The sequence below is a fragment of the Lynx canadensis genome, chromosome F2 (genome assembly GCF_007474595.2).
Source record: "Lynx canadensis isolate LIC74 chromosome F2, mLynCan4.pri.v2, whole genome shotgun sequence".
NCBI classification, from domain to species: domain Eukaryota; kingdom Metazoa; phylum Chordata; class Mammalia; order Carnivora; family Felidae; genus Lynx; species Lynx canadensis.
This window is the reverse complement of record NC_044320.2, coordinates 284,419-303,949: the sequence shown is the minus strand read 5'-3', so window position 1 is coordinate 303,949 and position 19,531 is coordinate 284,419. Positions and strand designations below refer to the sequence as shown.

Sequence of the window (19,531 nt, the reverse complement as noted above, 5' to 3'; positions counted from 1 at the left end):
CCTGATGGTTAGTGCCACCCCACCAACACCCCTTCCAGCCCAGAAGCGGTTAGAGAAAGGAGGCCAGGCGGCCTAGGCCGGAGAGCAGAACTGTGCAGACACAGCGCACAGGGGCTGTGGGGAGAGGCCCTACCATCCGGCTCCTCAACATAAGGCTTGGGTTTCTTTCTCAACTTGGACTTCTTCTTAGTGTTCCTTTCCAGGAGCGCTTTCATATGCTGCGTCACTGGGGAGCAAACAGAGCCATGAGGACCACAGAACACAAAGCCAGGAATGCATGCCCACGCGGGTCGAGATGTGGCTGGCGAGGAGGCCCCTGGGCCTGCTTGAGGCTGACCCCCATCAGCTGGGAAGGTATTGCACCCCTGCTGGATTCCTCAAAGGGAAATAGGGCCATGGCCAATGCCCAGCTGGGGCCGAGGAGCACCCAGCCCAGCAGTGATGTGGTGTGTGTGGTTGTGTATGGGAACGTGTCTGGACCACGTGACCGGGGTAGGTACTGGGGCCCTGCTGAGCACTGTCAACCAGAAAGCTGGCTCTGTTCATGCTAGAGGTGGGCAGGAAGATGCAGGGAAGGTGACCCTGGTCAAGAGAAGAGAGGCAGCCAGTGCCGGACCCTCTAGCTGGCTGGAGGAGCCCCCAGCCCAGCCATCTGGCTCCTAAATGGCTGCACTCAGGGGTCCCAGGCTCCTGAGCTGGTGTTGGAGAAGGTGCCGAGCAGCACAACAGGCTTCTGGGGTTGATCTGGGCATGCCTCCCACTCTGTGCAAAAAAACCTTACCACTGTCGATAGGGAGCCCTTCGCACCCCCCTCCATCCTGAGCTCTCTGGAAGGGAGTCTCTATGCACAGCCCACACTAAGGTTGGGAGTTTCGCTCTTCTCTGACAGTGGACCATTTACACAAATTATTTGTTATTCTTCTGCACAGGAGATTGCTATCTTACCTATCATTTATTTTTATCACTAAGGACTTGTGGGCGTATCATTTCACACTCTGAGTTATAATCCAATACGACTTCATTTTCCCTCAACTGCTCCAGCTTTGGCCACTGGGAGCCCTTTCCATTGGCTCCTGTGTCCTGACACACCCTGCCAACTCCCCCGTGGCCCCACCAGCACTTTCTGACTTTGGGCACTGCATCGTGTACACTCCCTGCACCGGCCCTAGATTCAGCTGTTTTTCCAAGGAGCCCTGGTTCCTTGCAGTGGAAAATGGTATTAGGAACCAAGATCTGGGTGTGAGGTGTGCTCATTGCTTTTGGGGTGCTGACAGAGCTAGTAAAGATACATTTTACACTAGCCCCTGTATATGCACATCCCTCCAATATCCCCACACCAATACTTCCAACTGTGATCCGCCACCACAGGACCCTCTAGACTCCTCTAACTCATTTGTAACTGCTGTATCTTTTTACTCTCTGAACAGTGTCTTTTGAAGAGGAGATTTAATTTTGTTAAAGTCCAATATATCAATGTTTTTCTCTCGTAGATAGTGCTTTAAGTATCACACACATAAAAACCTTTCCCTAAGTCAAGAAAACCTTTCTCCTGTGTTTTGTACTAGTTTTACAGTTTTAGGGTTTTTTATTTGTTTGCTTTTTAAATTTAGGTTTAGGACTTTCCTTTTTGCTTGTTTTGTTTTTTAAAGTTTATTTGAGAGAGACAGACACAGCATGAGCAGGGGGTGGGAGGAGAGGCGGGTGAGAGAGAACCCCAAGCAGGCTCTGCACTATCAGCCCTTGAACTCACGAACTCACGAACAGTGAGATCATGACCTGAACCGAAACCAAGAGTCGGACACTTAACCAACTGAGCCGTCCAGACACGGCTACAGTTTTAGGTTTTATATTCTGGTTTATGATCTGAGGTAGCTTTTGCATACAACATAAAGTATGGGTTGAAGCTCATCTTTTTATGCATTTGGACATCCACCTGTCCCAGCACCATTTGAGGAAAGCACTATCCTTTTCTTCACTGACGTGCCTTTGCATCTCTGTGTAAAACTGGTCGATCACGTATGTCCGGGTCTAGTTGTGGACTCTATTCTGTCCCACGGATCTACTATCTACCTTTCCGGCGACAGCTTATTCTCCTGGCTACTATAGCTTTGTAACAAGACTTGAAGTAGGGTAGGGTGAGTCCTCCAAATTTGCTCTTTTGTTTCAGAGGTTATTTTGGCTATTCCAGGTCCTCTGTATTTTCTATGGATTTTAGAACCAGCCTGTTAATTTCTAAATTAGGATTGAATCTATGTATCAATTTGGGTGGAAGTAACATCTTGACACTATTGAATCTTCTGATTCATAAACATGGTATTTCTCTCCATTAACTTAGGCCTTCCTGACTTTCAGCAATGTTTGGGAGTTTTCATTGTAGAAGTTTTAGAAATCTTTTGTCAGATTCACCCCTAAGTTTATCATATTTTTAAATGCTACTTTGGGTTTTTTTCTTTTTTTAAGATTTTTATTATTTCTTTTATTAAAAAATTTTTAATGTCTATTTATTTTTTGGGAGACAGAGACAGAGTGTGAGCTGGGGAGGGGCAGACAGAGAGAGACACACACAGAATCCAAAGCAGGCTCCAGGCTCTGAGCAGTCAGCACAGAGCCCAGTGCAGGGCCCAAACCCACAAACCGCAAGATCAAGACACGGGCAGAAGTCTGACGCCTAACCGACTGAGCCACCCACGCGCCCCAAGATTTTATTCTTAAGCGATCTCTATACCCAACGTGGGGTTCAAACCCATGACCCCAACATCAAGAGTCGCATATAACACTGAGCCAGCCATGTGCCCCCAGATGGTATTTTAAAAATGTTTATTTCCAGTAGTGTGTTGCTATTATGTAGAATCATGATTAACTTTTATATTGGTCTTATATCCTACAACCTTGCTAAACTCACTTATTGTAGTATTTTTATGGATCTAATAGAAGACTGTGTTGTATGTGATTAAAGAAAACTGCACACTTCCTTTCCAATTTGGATGCCTTTTCTTTTCCACGACTTTGCACTGTCTAGGCCTCCAGCACGATGTATAGTAGATGCAGTGGGGTTGGGGGTTCTTGCCTTGTTCTTGATCTTGCAGGGAAAGCATTCAGTCTTTTATCATTATGTATGGCGCTGGCTAGAGGTGTTTCTTAATTGTGGTAAAATATAACCATACAAATGTAGCCATAGAGCCATTTTAAGTGTACAATTGAGTGGTATTAGATCCATTCGCAATTTCACGCAGCCATCACATTTATTCCTAAAATCCTTACATCACCACAAACAGAAACCTTATACCTATTAAGCAAAAACTCTTCATTTACCCTTCCCCAGCTCCTCATAACCTCTAATCTACTTTGTCTCTATGAATTCGCTTATTTTAGAGATTTCACAAAGGTTGGATTATACAGTATTTGCCCTTTTGTATCTGGCTTCTTTCACTTAGAATAACTTTTCAAGGTTCTTCTGTGTTGTAGCACGTAACAGAGCTTCACTCCTTTTTATGGCTGAAAAATATTCCATTGTATCAACAGACCACATTTTGCGTATCCATTCACGTGCTGGACACCTGGGTTGGTTCCACTTTTTGGCTACTGTGAATAATGTTGCTATGAATATTGCTGTACAAGTATCTGTTTGACTTCTTACTTTCCATTCTTTTGGGTACTGAAGGGTTTTAAAAAATATTTGCCTTTTATCTGGTTGAAGAGGTTCCCTTCTGTTCCTAGTTTGTTTAGAGTTTATATCAGGAATGCAAATGTTGGATTTTGCCAAATGTTTTTTCTGCACTTATTGGGATGATCACATGGTCTTTCTTTTTCACTGTTGCTATGGCAAATTACATGGAATTTTAATGTTAAACCAACCTTTCATTCTTCAGATAAACCCTGCTTATTCAAGATGCATTATCTTTTTTATATATTGTTGGAGTCAATTTGCTAATATCATTAACAATTTCTGTGTTTAGGAGAACTGTCTGTGCTTTTCTCTTTTTGTAATGTCCTTTTATAAATTTGGTATGGAATGAACTGAGAGATATTCCCTCCACTTCAGTTTTCTCAATAGGTTTGTAAAGAATTGCTACACAAACAATGGAATGCTTGGTAGAATTTACCAGGGAAGCCATTTGGGCCTTTAATTTTCTTTGTGGGAAGGTTTTAAGTAACAATTCAATTTCCTTAATAGATACAGGATTTTTTTTTTTTTTCTTTTTGGTTGTCCGTTGCTTATTGAGTGATCTTTGGTAGTTTGTGTCTTTCAAGGCATCTCTCCATTTCCTCTTTTTTAAAATTTTTAATGTTTATTTAGTTTTGAGAGAGAGAGACAGAGAGAGCAAGGGAGGGGCAGAGAGAGGGAAACACAGAATCTGAAGCAGGCTCCAGGCTCCGAGCTGTCAGCACAGAGCCTGACGTGGGACTTGAACCCATGAAATGTGAGATCACGACCTGAGCCAAAGTCCAATGCTCAAACAACTGAGCCACCCAGGCGCCCCTGCCCATTTCTTCTTAATTGTCAAATTTACTGCATAAAGTTGTTTGTAACATTTCCTTTTCCTTTTACATGTTAAATCTGTCGTGATATCATCTCTCATTCTTGAGATTGATAATTTATATCTTCTTTTCATTGTGATTAGTCTAGCTAGAGATTTATCAATTTCATTAATCTTCTCAAAGAATTAGCTTTTTGTTTCATTGACTTTCTGCCTTGTTTTTCTGTTTGCACTTTTATTGATTTCTACTCTGATCTTCATTATTTTCTTTCTTCTGCTTGCTCTTGGTAGCATTTATTTTTTAAGTTTCTCAAAGCAGAAATTGAAGGGTGCCTGGGTGGCTCAGTCAGTTAAGTGTCCAACCTCAGTTCAGGTCATGATCTCGCCGTCTGTGAGTTTGAGCCCTGCATGGGGCTTTGTGCTGACAGCTCAGAGCCTGGAACCACCTGCTTTGGATTTTGTGCCTCTCTCTCTGCTTCTCTGCTGCTCACGCACTGTCTCTGTCTCTCTGTCTCTGTCTCTCTCTCTCAAAAGTAATTAAACATTAAAAAAAATTAAAGTAGAAACTGAGGTCACTAATTTGAGATATCATGTTAGAATAATCTCCCTCTAAGAACTGCTGTGGCTGCATCCCACAATTAATGTATGTTTTGTTTTCATTTTCTTTCAGTTTAAAATATGTCCTAATTTCCCCTTAGGTTTTTAAATTTTGTTAATGTTTATTTATTTTTGAGAGACAGACAGACAGACTGTGAGTGGGGGGCGGGGGCACAGAAAGAGAGGAAGACACAGAATCTGAAGCAGGCTCCAGGCTCTGAGCTGTCAGCACAGATCCTGACGCAGGGCTGGAACTCCCAAACTGTGAGATTATGACCTGGGCTGAAGTTGGGCCCTCAGCCGAGCCACTCAGGTGCTCCCCAATACCCCCCTCCATTGAGGTTTTTATTTGATCATTGGGCTATTCAGTAATATGTTCTTTAGTTTGCAGACATTTAGGGATTTTCCAGATATCTTAGTGTTAGTGACTGCTAATTTAATTGTGTTGTGACTAGAGAACACACTTCTATGATTAACCTTCTTTAGCATTTCTTGAGACTTGTTTTATGGCTCAGAATATGGCCTATCTTGAAAATGTGGCTGGGATTTGAGTCCAAATGCTTTGGGTCCAAAATTTATACTCCTACCTATTCTAATGGTAGCTGCTTTTCTTTCTTCAAAAAAAATTTTTTTTTTTTTTTTTTTTTTTTTTTTGACAGAGAGAGAGAGCACGCAACATGAGCTGGGGAGAAGCAGGGAGAGAGGGGGACAGACGATCCAAAGGCCTGACAGCAGAGGCCTGGACACTGTGGGGCTCGGAACTCGTGAACTGTGTGATCATGACCCAAGAGGAGGTCGGACACCTACTCAACTGAGCCACCCAGGCACACCTATGGTAGCTGCTCCGTTTCTTAAACAGACTTTCAACTAGGCCTTCTGTTTCCAGCTTCAAGGTCACACCCTTTCCAAACCGTTGCTAGAGGAAGCTGGCTCCACCCACTGTGCAGCTCTTAAGGGTTTGCTACCTACTTCAGCTTCTAAGCCTTGTCACTGTCTGCTCGGGATCCACATTTCTTGGTCTGCCACGCCAGCTTCCTGCCACTTGTTCGTGTACTTTTCAGCTTCCAAAACATAGTGTTCATGCTCTTTGTCCTTGTGGGCTTTATTATTTTTATTGCAGTGAAATACACAGAAGATAAAATTTACCATTATAGCCATTTTTAATTGTACAGTTCAGTGGCACTAAGCACATTATTACTTTTGTGCAACCATCACCAACCATCTCCAGAACTTTTTCATCTGTCCAAATGGAAACTCTGTAGGCATGAAACAAGTCTCTACCTGTCCCTCCCCCAGCCTCTGGCATCTGCCATTCTTTCTGTTTTTATGAATCTAAATATTTTAGGGCCCTCTTGAGTTGACTCATACAGTATCTTTTTTGAATTGGCTCATTTCACTGAGCATATTGTTCTCAAGTTTCATCCATGTTGTACATGTGTCAGAATTCCCTTCCCTTTTTTTAAGGCTGAATAATATTCCATTTTATGTATGGACCACGTCTTATTTATCTATTCATCCACTGATGAACACTTGAGCTATTTCCACCTCTTGGCTATTGTGAATAGACTGCCATGAACCTGAGTGTACAACTATCTGTTCATGTCTCTGCTTTCCATTCTTTGTGGTGTATACCCAGAAGTGGAACTGAGGGATCCTATCGTAATTCCATTTTTAATTTTTTGTGGAACTGCCACACTGTTTTCCACACCACAGTGGCTGCAACATTTTACATTCCCTTGTAAATTTTTTTTTCTCATTTTAAAAATTCCTTCCCTGTTCATTAGTTCAAGATGGAGTCCGAGTAACTGTATGTGTCAAAACTGACACCTTTACCTGGAAGCCCTAAGTCTTAGTGCATTAACAGCAAAGGAAACTCCTTAGGGTCTGCACCCCTCCACGGTGCTGCTATGTGGAGCATGTGGGAGGGCTGTAATCGGTGATGTCTGCTGAGACCCTGCGAGGCAGGTCCTGAGGAGACAAGTGTCGTGAAAGCATTCTGCTGGTGGCTGGCACAAAGGTACGACCATGTATGAGACAGGGCTAAGCTGGGGGTCAGCAGACAGGTGAACTGGGGTTCACTGCACTGGCGCCTTGGTCTCGCACAGTGGTGACCACACAGATGTCACACGTGTGCTGGCACCCAGGCGAGCAACACAGCTCAGGGTGCAGCACCACTTGGGAGCCAGGCTTACTTCTGCCCTTGCCAGTGACCCCAAGACAAGGTGCAGTTTCCTTTCTCAAAGCACAGGCCACACCTTCTTGACTGACGGGGCCTGCCTTCCTGACCAGCAGCCAGCAGCACCTATGTCCTCGATGCGCCAGTGGGAGGAAGCACAAGACCTCCCCTCTGGTTCAGCACTGAGCAGAGCGTGTAGCAGACGCTAACCCAGGAATGGTCCTGGGGCTGGTTTCTGGCTGGAGGGCAGCCCTGTGTCACATGTGAGATCAGATCCCACAACCCAGAAGGTCCTTCCTGTTGGTGGGACCACACAGACCCCACCTCCTTCTCTGGGCTGAGACCACCTGGGCCTCCCTCAGTGTGGGTGGATGTTCAAAGTCATGGATGTCCAGGCTGACCACCAATTTCCCCATAAACACCAGCCCTGTCCCCATGGTGCAGACACTGGGACGAAGGCCCACAAACCTCTGTGCCATGATGAGTGTCCTGCTGGGCCCAGCATGGGGCCCAGAGCTCAAGTTCCTCATAGGAGCCCCAGCTAGCTGGCTGGAATGGCCCCAGGAGCCTCTGGCCTCTGTCTGTTCACTGCTCACTCACCTTTTCACTTAGCAAGCCCTCCCTGGGCTTCCGAGGGCTACGTGTTGAGCAGTGGACACACACTTTAAGGCCTTTGTGGAATACGCTGAAGTGAACCACAAAGCTAACGGGGGCCCATCCTGTCCTAGAAAGGCCAGAGAAGACCGAGGCAGACCCAGGCCGCCCCGGGCCACCCGCCAGGTCGCATGTTCTGCATGTTGTGGGAGCCACCTGGGGAGAACCATCTGCTGTGTTCAGTGACCCTGCTTCAAAAACTGCATGCCTCATGAGAATCTCATGGCTTCTAAGATCTCCCACCAAATGGCCGATGTGCTGAATGGTGCCTGTGCTCTTCTGCCTGTGCAGAAGACCCACCACTGCCCTGGTAGCCGCAGCCCCCATCATTGTGTGCATACATCCTGGCCTCACACGCCTGGGCTGGGGCAAGGCCCTGGCCAGATCAAGGTAGACAGTCGCTCCCAAAGAACAGCAGCCCATGGCATCTGACCTAGAAAGTGCACGTCTGTGCACGTATCTGCACACGTATGTGTCAGGAGCTGGTTCCATGCCATGCCTTGTGGACGCTCATGACTGTCTGGGTGGCAGACAGCCTGCTGCAGGTGCAGGTGTTATCTCTGGCCCTGTCCCCTCTCTCTCTGCCTGGCCTAGGACTTGTGCCAGCTTTACAGGCACCGTCTGGCTGGCAAGACCATGGCCCTGAGTCCTCCCCCAAGGAGGCCAGGCCTGGGACCAGACAAACCTGATGCATGGCTTTTGGGATCCCTTGGCAGAATGTGGCCCCACGCTTGGCCCCAGGCAGCCACCAGCACCTGGCTACTCATGCTGGTCGAACCTCTGATTCTTTGAGGTGGCTCAAGGCCAAGTCAGTTCGCAGTACCTTGGTGGCCTGGGGCTAAGCCGATGCAGGCCTGAGTCACCATGCTCCTCCCTATTCTCAGGAGCCAGAGCCCTGCTCCGGGACCCTCCAGTCTCTTCCCCACTCACAACAGACAGCCTGAGTCCCCTGGGATGGCTACCCCTCCAGGCCACAACATGGCTGAAAGCAAACGCAGTTAAGCACACAGGGCTGCCTGATGGCTCTCCCATCAGGCAGAGTGACCAGCTATGAAGGCCTCAGCACAGTGGATGCCCGCTGGCTGACACATGGATGCCAGTGCTCATCCAACCTCCTTCTTTCTGACCTGTTGGCCTGTGGCTGGGAACCCTGTTCTAGGATTGCCTGTGGTTCTTCTCAGGGCTTCAGTGCCAAGGAGGGGCTCCCCAAGGACCCCACATCCTAGTGGAATCCTAGGACATGGCCCCCCGAGGACACGTGTGTCCGCTTGGCGGTGCTGTACCTGCCTCCACGTACCTGCTGCCAGCGCCTACCAGGACGTTCTTGCCACGGCCCTTACCTGAGCTGGTGGCAGAGCCTGGGGGGGGGGGGGGGCAAGGGGTCTCGCGCACTGAGTCTTACCTTTGGTGTCATTGACGGGGTCCATGTGCCGGTAGATGTAGCCCTCCAGGTAGGAGTGGAACTTGGGTGTGGGTGGGAAAAAGGCCAAGCAGATGGCCATGAGCTCCCAGCCGCGAGCCAGGCTCTCGAGGCGGAAGTTCTCCGTGGTCTGCCGGCACAGCTGGATATAGAGCTCATCCCGCAGGCCCTGCACGCTCCAGCCCTTGGTGGCTATCTCCAGGGCCACATGTAGCGGGTCTGCCTTGGCGCGCCGGTCGCCCATGTACATCTGGATCAGTTTGAAGATCTCACAGGCCTCCTTCTTCACGTGGCGGTCACTGGTCACAATCATGGGCTTCTTGATGGACTCGCTGCTCCAGGCCAGCATGTTGGCGATGGACACCTTCCGTCGGAAGAGGCCCTGGGTATGTGTGTTGAAGTGCTTGGAGGCCCAGTTCTCGATGTCAGTTTCCGAGGATGGCTTGCGCAGAGTGAAGGTGGGGAACACACAGCTAGCACTGGGCATCACGCTGCGGGCCTGGCGGCTACTCTCAAACTGGGCACAGGAACCGAGGTCCTCGGACTAGGAAGGACAGAGGGGCCATGAGGCGGGTGTGCGCCCTACGCCACCCAGCCAGGAGAGAGGTGTGTCCCCCCCCCCCCCCCCCCCCCCACTGTCCACGAGGCTGCTGGAGAGGCTCGTGCCTCATTTTGTTCTACCCACCTCACAAACACACAGCTGGCGAGGGGACCCAGAGAGGCCCTTCGTCCAATCTTTACCCTAGGGGCTCAGCCTCTGGGAAGTGTTCCCTACTCTTGCGACTAAGGGTTGTTGGTTGGGGGCGGGGGGGTGTCCAGTGCAGGTCTGGGGGCAGGAGGAAGCCATGGGTGTGTTTCATTGGCTTTCTGGGCTGTGCCCTCAGGTGGGAAGAAGCTGGGGAATGCTGCCCCCATTGGTGGCGGAAGGATGCTGCCTCCTGCTGGCCTTGCCACTGTTGTTTGCCTTGGCTTCTGCTAGTTCTATGGGCTCTGAGGTTGGGAAGCAGATGAAAAGGGCAACCCCGCCAGGATGCGGAAAAGCCCATATGCAAAGTTCCACAGAACACATCAATGTCACTTTTGGTCCCCTACACTGCCTGCCCCTTCCCATCAGAGCCTAACCCTTCCAACGAAGATCCTCGCATGGGATCATGGGCAGAGTGAGGTTGTGCAGTGGCAAGGTCGGCCTACAAGGGGGCCTGCACTGCGGGCCTGGTCTCCCACGAAGCTGGGGAGGGAGGGTTTGCCCCAGGCCCCCTCCCTGCCTTCTTAATGGCTTCAGCACAAGTGTACGAGGTGTCACTGGGGTAACACCCCTTTCTTTTCTCAGCTCAGACAGAAATGATGCTCTGAGCTCTCCAGCCTGGAGGGGCACAAAGGCAGCCCCGCCCAGGGACACTGGCGTCCCAAGGTTACAGGGCCCTTGGGCATGTCTTCCCTGGCAGGACTGGGGGTGGAAGTGGGGAGCCCAATACCAAGAGGCCCTCTGGCCATTGCCAGCTCTGGGCAGATGCCAGGCCTTGGCTTCATACGGCAGACTGGTTGGAAATGTCAGGGGTCAGGAGGTGAAAACTAAGATACTGGCCCACACAAAATTCTGGGACATCAAGCTCCAGCACATGATCTAGACAGAAGATACACGTGGGCTCAGAGGGCCTGACTGACGCCGGCACCTGGCGCTGAGCAGGGAAGGACAAGCCAGACCAGGCCCCTGGACCAGGTATCTGGCCTCTCCTCTTCCCTGGGAAGAGCTCTGAGCAAGGGTGCCCGACACTCCGCCTGCACAGTTCCTCACCTGAGAGCCCATTCACAGGTGGGAGGACAGAAGCTCAGGGGCTCAGTGGTTGGGCGGCTACCCACCCGTTTCCCCTGCCTTCCCTGCACCCGTGACCTGGAGGGAGTCAGGGCACAGCCTCTGACCCCCAGATACCTTGACAGCATCCTGCCAGGCCTTAGCAGGAACCGCGGTGAGGGAGCCCCACCGCCTGTCCTCATGCCTGTCGGGAACGGAGTGCCACCTGCCCCGCCTCTGCCCAGGGACCCCGGCCACACCTCCCTACCTGTGAGGGGTGAAGGTAGGGCTCTGGCGACGCCAGGTTGGTCTGCACAGAGATGCTCTTCTCCAGTAGGATCTGGGGGAAAGCGAGCCTCTCTAAGGCGCCCCTCTGCCAGTGCTTGCTCTCCTGCTGGGCCAGAGCCTCATCCTCACTGAAGGCGCGCACCACAGGCCCAGGCATGGGCAGAGGCACTGCCCCATCGCTCTCATAGCCTGAGCCGTCCTGCTGGGAGTCCCAGCTGCCTCTCTGCTTCGTGTGAAAGCGGGCCTGCTGTGCCTCCCAGGCCAGCCGGGCCTGCGCCAGAAAGGGCTCAGCCTCGCCAGTCTTGCCCTCTGCACGTTTCACTGGGGCCAGGCCGGGCCCACACAGGGGCCGCTCCTCAGCCGGGGGCTGCTCAGCGAGGAGGTCACGGTCCCCGGGGACTTCGGTGGACGAGGCGCTGGGGACATGGCACAGAGAGGGGTTCCTGCTCTTCCTCTTGCGGGTGCCCGGGGAGTAGCCTGTTGAGGACATGGTGTCCTGCTGGCTGGACCAGGACATAGCATCGTCTTGATGCCGCAGCTCAGGCCCCTCCATGCTGCTGTAGTCCCCAGAGGAGACCCCCAGGCGCTGATCCCGCAGCAGGCAGGGGCTGGGCTGCAGGGGCAGTGAGCCACCCCCGGGATTGGGTGCATACTTGTTCCTTGGGCCTGCACGCAGCTTGGGGCTTGAGCTGGCCTGCTCCACGTACACCAGCTGCCGCACGTATTCCTTGCCTGCAGGGCTATACTCCAGGCTCAGGAAACGCTCGGGGCACTTCTGCCTGGTCAGCACCAGCTGCTGGTAGGGCGAGGCGGAGCCCTGCTTGGGTGACTGTGGGAAGGGTGCTGGTTTGCGGCCTGGAGACCGCTGGGGTGAGCCAGCTTGATAGCCCCCGCCAGCCTCGTACTGGACGTCCATGGGCGGCTCATCATAGATAGGAGCCTGGTACTCCACGGGAGGCTCCTCGTAGAGGGGGGGCTCATAGGCGTAGCGTGGGGAGGAGGGCTGCGAGTCGCTGGTAGGCTTGCGTGGCTGGGCCAGCAGCGGGGAGCAGCTCCCCAGCTCGGCCCTCTTCAGGAAGGGTGATGGCCTCCGCTCAGGGAAGAAGACGGGGCCATCAGATTCTGAGGCAAACGTCTGCAGGCTGGGTGAGTGCTGCCCACCAGAGGGTCTGCGGGAGCGGCCGCCAGACTGGCTGTCTAGGGCATAGCCATTGCCCTGGGAGGAGAGGAAGCTGGGCTCCCGGTCCGCAACTTTGATGAGCATACGCTCCTTGGTGCCTGAGTTCCACCGAAGTGAGGAGGTCCTGAGGGGGGGAGGGGGACAGGCACAGGTTACCTGGGGGGAGGTTCTGGGTGGGTGGGGCACAGGCACAGGTTTTCTGGGGGGAGGTTCTGGGGGGGGACAGGTTTCCGGGGGAAGGTTCTGGGTGGGTGGGGGTACAGGTACAGGTTTCCTGGGGGAGGTTCTGGGTGGGTGGGAAGACAGGCACAGGTTTCCTGCGGGGAGGTTCTGGGTGGGGGGAGGACAGGCACAGGTTTTCTGGGGGAGGTTCTGGGGGGGGACAAGTTACCTGGGGGAGGTTCTGGGTGGGTGGGTGGGAGGACAGGCACAGGTTTCCTGGGGGAGGTTCTGGGGGGGGGGAGGTCAGGCATAGGTTTCCTGGGGGAGGTCCTAGGTAGGGGGACAGGCACAGGTTTCCTTGGGGGAGGTTCTGGGGGGGACAGGTTTCCGGGGGGAGGTTCTGGGTGGGTGGGGGTACAGGCACAGGTTTCCTGGGGGAGGTTCTGGGGGGGGGTCAGGCACAGGTTACCTGGGGGAGGTTCTGGGTAGGGAACAGGCACAGGTTACCTGTTGGGGAGAGGTGGAAGTTTGGCCCAGCTATCAGCCTGAACCCATTACCTGCCAGTCTCAGCCTCATAGGTATCTGGGGTCATGGCCCAAGAGGTCTGGTCATTTCTCAGCGTCCTCCTCACTTCCTAAATGGGAGCTTCAGGCTTCAGGGGCCTGATACTTGCTGGGGGGGCTTCTCTGTAAATGACCTGTGCACGCTTCATTGCTGGGGCCCTGACTCCTGGGCAGTGCAGCCTAGAGTGGCTGTGCTCCTGTCCTGGGAGGTCCCTGCACATAGCTCCTAATACAGCCCTGCAGCCTTCCCCTCCAGGGGGCTCTCCTGCCCAGACAGCTTCCCCCAGGCCCGCCCCCACCTCTGGTACCCATCATGACACTCACTACAAGGGCTTCTGTGTGTGCATCTCTGCCCTGGTCCCACCCCAGCACTGGGCACAGAACTATTTCTACAACAGATAGCCAGGGTGGTCCTTCCAGCGGCCTAACTCTGGATTCAATATGGTTATCTCTCTGTAGGCCTCACTCCTGGGTTCAGTACCTGCTTGTGCTCCTATGGGGTGGTGGGCCACCTATCCCTGCCCCCCCCCCCCGCCCCCAGCATCTCAGGTCCTGTTTTTCAACCACACTCCCCTCCTACAACTCTGCTCTCACCCATAACATTCTGCACCTAGGCACAGATGAGAAAACTTTCTATAGCACTTTTAGGTTCCCAGCAGCACTGAGGGGAAAGTACAAACACTTCACATATACCCCCTGCCCCCACTCGTGTGTGATCTCCCCAGCTGTCAGCATCCCCGCCAGAGTGGTACCTGCGTCCCAGTCAGTGAACGGACACGGGTACCTGATCGTGATGCCTCGTCAGCAGCCGGCATCCACAGTTTACCTCAGGGCTCACTCTAGGCCCGCACATTCTGCGGGTGTGGACAGACGTGTAATCCGTGTGCCCGATACTGAGAGTGTCACACGGAGTAGCTTCACTGCCCTGAATCCTCTGTCCCTCCCGTCCCCCCGGCCCCTGGCCCCCACTCGTCTTTTACCGTCTCCACGGTTTTGCCTTTTCCAGAATGTCACAGACTTGGAATCGTACCGTGCGTAGCCTTTTCGGACTGGCTTCTTTTACCTCGTAATATACATTTAGGGTCCCTCCAGGTCTTTTCACGGCTCGACAGCCCGTTCCTACTTAGTGCCGACCCACATCCCGTTGTCTGGATGGACCACAGGTTGTCCGTTCACCTGCTGACGGACACCTCGGCTGTTCCAGGGTTTGGGGGCTCTGAATGAAGCCGCTGTGAACACCCGTGTGCAGGTTCTCGTGTGGACACAAGTTCTCATCTCCTTTAGGTAAACAGCAAGGAGCGTGACTCCAGGATCACGTGGCCAGAGCATGTTTAATTTTATAAGAACTCTCCAGACTGTCTTCCAAAGTGGCTGCCCCATTCCGTTTTCCCACCAGCCACGAGCGAACGTTCCCGTGGCTCCGCGTCCTCACCAGCACCGGGTGTTGTCGGTGCTCTGGATTGTGGCCGTTCTAGTAGGTGTGCGGGCGGATCTCGTTGTCTTAATTTGCATTTCCCAGATAACATGTGATGTGGAGCATCTTTTATATGATTGTTTGCCATCTGTTTATCTTCTTTAATGAGGTGTTTGTTAAGGTCTCTGGCCCGTTTTGTTTTTTATTTATTTTTTAATGATTTGTTTTTGAGAGGGAGAGAGAGAGAAAGTGTGAGCAGGGGAGGGGCAGAGAGAGGGAGAAAGAGAATCCCAAGCAGGCTCCACACTGTCAGTGCAGAGCCCGATGAGGGGCTCAATCTCACAACCCTGGGATTGTGACCTGAGGTGAAATCACAAGTCAGACGCTTAACCGACTGAGCCACCCAGGCACCCCACTGGCCCATTTTAAATTCAGGTTGTTTCCTTACTGTTGAGTTTTAAGAGTTATTTGTATATTTTAAGTAACAGTCCTTTATCACGTCTAGCTTTTGCAAATATTTTGTTCCGGGCTGTGACTTGTCTTCTCACTCTCTGACAACATCTTTCACAGAGAAGAAAATTTTAATGTTAATGAAGTTCCACTGTGTCAATGATTTCTTTCATGGATGGTGCCTTTGATGTTGTATCTAAAAATCATCACCATACCAAAAATCGTCTAGGTTTTCTCCTGTGTCATCTTGTATGAGTAAGTTCTGAGTTTTACAGTTAGCTCTGAGATCCATTTTGAGCTAAGTTTCATGCAGTAAAATCTGTGTCTAGATTCATCTCCTTACATGTGGGGGTTCAGTTGTCCCAGCTCTGTTTGTTGCAAAGACCATCCTTGCTCCACCGAATTGCCTTTCCCTATTGTCAAAATCAGTTTACTATATTGTCGTGGGTTTATTTCTCTATTTTCTTACACTGACCTATTTGTCTATTCTTTGCCAATACCACATTGTCTTCATTAGGGTAGCTTCACAGTAAGTCTTGAAATCAAGAGTATTAGTCGTCCAACACTGTTCTCCTTGAATACTGTGTTAGGTATTTTGGATCTTTCACCTTTCCATTAAGTCTTAGAATCAGTTTGTTGATATCCGCAAAATACCTTGCTGGGGTTTTTTGATTGAGGTTGCACTGAATCTATAGATCAAGTTGGAAAGAACTGACATTTTGACAATATTGAATCTTCCTGTCCGTTAACATAGGATATCTCTCCATTTATTTAGTTCTTGATTTCTTTCATTAGAGTTTTGTAGTTTTCCTCATATAGATTTTGTATATATCTTGCTAGATTTATACCTATGCATTTCATTTTTGGGGGTGCTAATGCATAATGGTATTAATTTTAAATTCCACTTACTCATTGCTAGTATATAGGAAAGAAATTGACTTTTGTAAACTTACTTTGTATCATGCAAACTTGCCATAATCACTTATCAGTTCTAGGAGTTTTTTGGTCAATTCTTTAGGATTTTCTACATAGATAATTTTTAGACTGATATTCTAAGGACTACGTATGAAAAACTGTAGAGATAATTTGAGGCTCTGGGTTTATTTTTGTTTCTGACAGGCAGCTGGGGAAAGGGCAGATAACCTGAATCCCATGTCAGACTGAGCTGACGGGAAATCAGGTTTAGGTTTGAAGGCTGGTTTAGGTTTGGGGGTAGCCTTTCAGGGGTCCACATGGAATGTTAACTAGAGCTCCTTTTTGTGACTCTGACTTTGGAGTCATGGAACCACTCAAAGGTCGGCTCAGCTTCTCAACTGTCCTGGGGGAGAGGCAGTATCTTATGTGTGCTGGGTTGTACCGATCCCTCCTCAGCCCTCAAGTCCTCACACCTTAGTAGATCTTCAGGAAAATTTAGTCTATTTTGCTCTCTGTGTTTAGGCTGGTCTCAGAGAAGTTAATCTACCGCTGCAAAAGGAGAAATCCCAAGTATCTTAAACTAGTCGTATAGTTTGCCATCTCTGCCTCCGTCCTCTGATTACTGCTGGATCTTTCTGCACAAGGCCACGACTTCCAATTACTGGAGGTGGGTGAGGCAGCCTACTCCGACATGCCAGTTACATGGCCCACTCAGCACAGCCAGGAACCGAACCCACCAGTTGACAGTGATGCCCAGCAGCTCGGCTTCGCTGTCCTGAGGAGAAGTCACACAGTAGCAGGACTCAGGATGCAGGCTCCCATTCCTGGGAACTCTGCTCCTGGTTGCTGGCTTTGGAATCCAGAGATCTGAGACTGGATGCCAGCCTGTTGCTCCCTGGTTGCGGGGCTTGGAATATCACTTACCATCACTGACTTAGTGTCCTCCTTGGTTCTTATGAGAATTAAGTAACATGATGTGCATATGATAAAGTCCTCAGCTCAGTACTGACATACAGGAAACACTCAACAAGCATGAAGCATTATTTTTGTACTTTTTTTCATCACTCAGCAGGTAATGACACAACCCTGGTGCCAGGCCCCCCTCAGGGGCTATGAGGTAAAGAAAGATCCTTGCCTGACAGAGGGTGCTGAGGGCTGTGACCCGAGGAGGCATGGCGTGGCCTGTCCGTTGTGGGCCATCAAGATCGTGCTGTAGGACGGGGCGCCTGGGTGGCTCAGCCAGTTAAGCATCTGACTTCGGCTCAGGTCATAATCTCATGGTCTGTGAGTTTGAGCCCCGTGTTGGGTTCTGGCCTGACAGCCTGGAGCCTGGAGCCTGCTTCAGATTCTGTCTCCCTCTCTTTCTGCCCCTCCCCTACTCATGCTCTCCCTCTCTCTCTCTTGATCTTTCTCTCTTAAAAATAAATAAAGATTAAAAAGAAGAAGAAGAGGAGGAGGAGGAGGCGGCAGCGGCAGCAGCCAGGAATTACTCTGCTACCACCTCCTTAGGAAGTGGGTATCACATGTGCAAAATGCCTGCACTCCTGAAACTACAACTTGCTATTCTCATACCCAGCTCAGATGGCACCCAGGGCGGCAGGGCCAGCGCAGCAACAGGCCACCAAAGCCCAGGTGGTCACACATACCCTGCAGAGTGTGGGGGGCTTTGATAGGCAGCCCACCAGAGCAGTGCTCAATGCACCCACACTGGTGCAGAACATACCCTCAGTCACACACCCACACTGATGGGCCCAGACAGGCTCAGATTCCATCCCCTATCAACAAACCCAGTTAGCACTTCCAACACTGATCTTTAAAACGTCGGAGCAAACCACCAAAGACCCCTCAGGGGTTCAAATTCCTCACTTAACACTGGTATCACTCCTGTTGGTCTGTGCTGAGGGCACCTAGGCCACCAAGAGGCACGGAACCCCACCTGGAGCTATGAGTTGGCTGAGGATGGCCCCTGCCCAGTCTGACAGATTCTTGTGCCCTTGGGTCCTAAGGGTCATCTCTGGAACCTTCCAATACTCTGCAAGGCCAACCCATGACCAAGAGAGACCAATCAATGTCCACTTCCTTCCTTGTGATTAACACCAATCTTCCTGACTTTGCCTGGGGAAGCACTGTGACACATAGCCTAGAGCTCCAGGAGAGACCATGCTGAGGATCGCCCAGGGACTCACTCCTCTGTTAAGAGCAATGGGCTCCACAGCTCTCCAAACTGGGCAGTGACAAGCTTCTTCCAGCTTTCCCAAAGCTGCCACATGAGCCTGGAGGCCACTCCAAAAGGCCTCTACCCATGCGCTGGTGGCCCCAACAGCTTTTCCTCATGTTCCTCTGGCTAGTACAGGGCCCCACGTGCTGCATACACCTAGCTCATTGCTTCTTGTTGAGCCAGATTCTTCTCCAGCTCATCTAAGAGCTGCCAGAAACACCACCCTTGAGTCAGAAGACAGGGCCAAGTGTGACACAGTGGGTTCTACCTGTAGTGAAGAAGTTGTCCATCCACATTATAATCCCGGTAAATTTCATAGTCCTTCTCAAGGAACACTCCTGGTGGTGAAGAGCTGAAACACAACAAGATGAAAAAAAGACACAAGCATGACTGTAATACTTTTAAAATATGGTACATTCAAAACAATAAACCTTTCACTCTTAAGAAGATAAGAGTCCTTCTTTTAGTTTCTCAGGAATAACCCCAGTGTCCAGCCCACAAAGCCATCCCCTTCACCATGTCAAATGGATATTTCCTCTACCCTAAGCCTGCCTCACTGCACATGGCCTGGACAGAATGGGCTGGAGACCCACCTGCCCTCCAGCAGGGACAACCCCGCTGTGGCCCCTTCCAGAAGCTGGAGGACAGACAAAGACTTCGACTGCTCCATCTTGGATGTTAGGGGCTTAGATGACTTGGAACTGGGGCTTCTACTCTAAGGCTATGGTGATGGGGTTAGTGAGACTTTGGCTAGATGACCTGAGAAAGAAGCAGGGTTAGAAATACTCTCATTGGGATGATAAGCTTCTTAAGAGTGGGGGTGTGGAGCACAACAGGCACTCATTATCTGGGAAAGAAATTAGTGGGTGATTATATTGGCAGATGTTCAAAGGCATGTGGGCAAATTAATGTCTAGTTATGATTTAAAATCTCTGTAACCCAGAAGTAAAAGAAAATTTACTTAACCTTATCAAGAATATCCATATTAAACTCAAGGCCTGCATAATATTTAGTAGTAAAAGGCTGAAAGCATACTCATTAAAGTCAGAATAAGAACATGTCCTCTTACCGCCAGTATGTCGTACTTTTGGAAATGCTAGTCAGTGCGGTAAAGACAAGAAAAAAAAAGAGATTTAAATATTTGAAAAAGAGAAAATTGTCATTAGTTGTGAACTTAGAAAAAGTAAAGGAATCATGGGAAAAACTACCAAAAGGATTAGGGA

At 50.5% G+C, this 19,531-nt stretch overlaps 1 protein-coding gene across 2 annotated transcripts in view; it reads right to left on the bottom strand.

Moving 5' to 3' along the window:
• ARHGAP39 (Rho GTPase activating protein 39) overlaps positions 1-19,531 on the bottom strand; it is a 109,369-nt gene that overhangs the window by 7,755 nt on the left and 82,083 nt on the right. The window contains exons 4-7 of one of the 2 annotated variants that reach the window (XM_030303567.1): positions 18,577-18,660; positions 11,386-12,709; positions 9,308-9,869; positions 134-226 (exon numbers count right to left, since the gene is read on the bottom strand). In XM_030303567.1, the coding sequence (XP_030159427.1) occupies positions 134-226; positions 9,308-9,869; positions 11,386-12,709; positions 18,577-18,660 (2,063 nt within the window). The remainder of the gene's footprint in view (positions 1-133; positions 227-9,307; positions 9,870-11,385; positions 12,710-18,576; positions 18,661-19,531) is intronic. The other variant, XM_030303568.1, reaches the window with a different exon arrangement.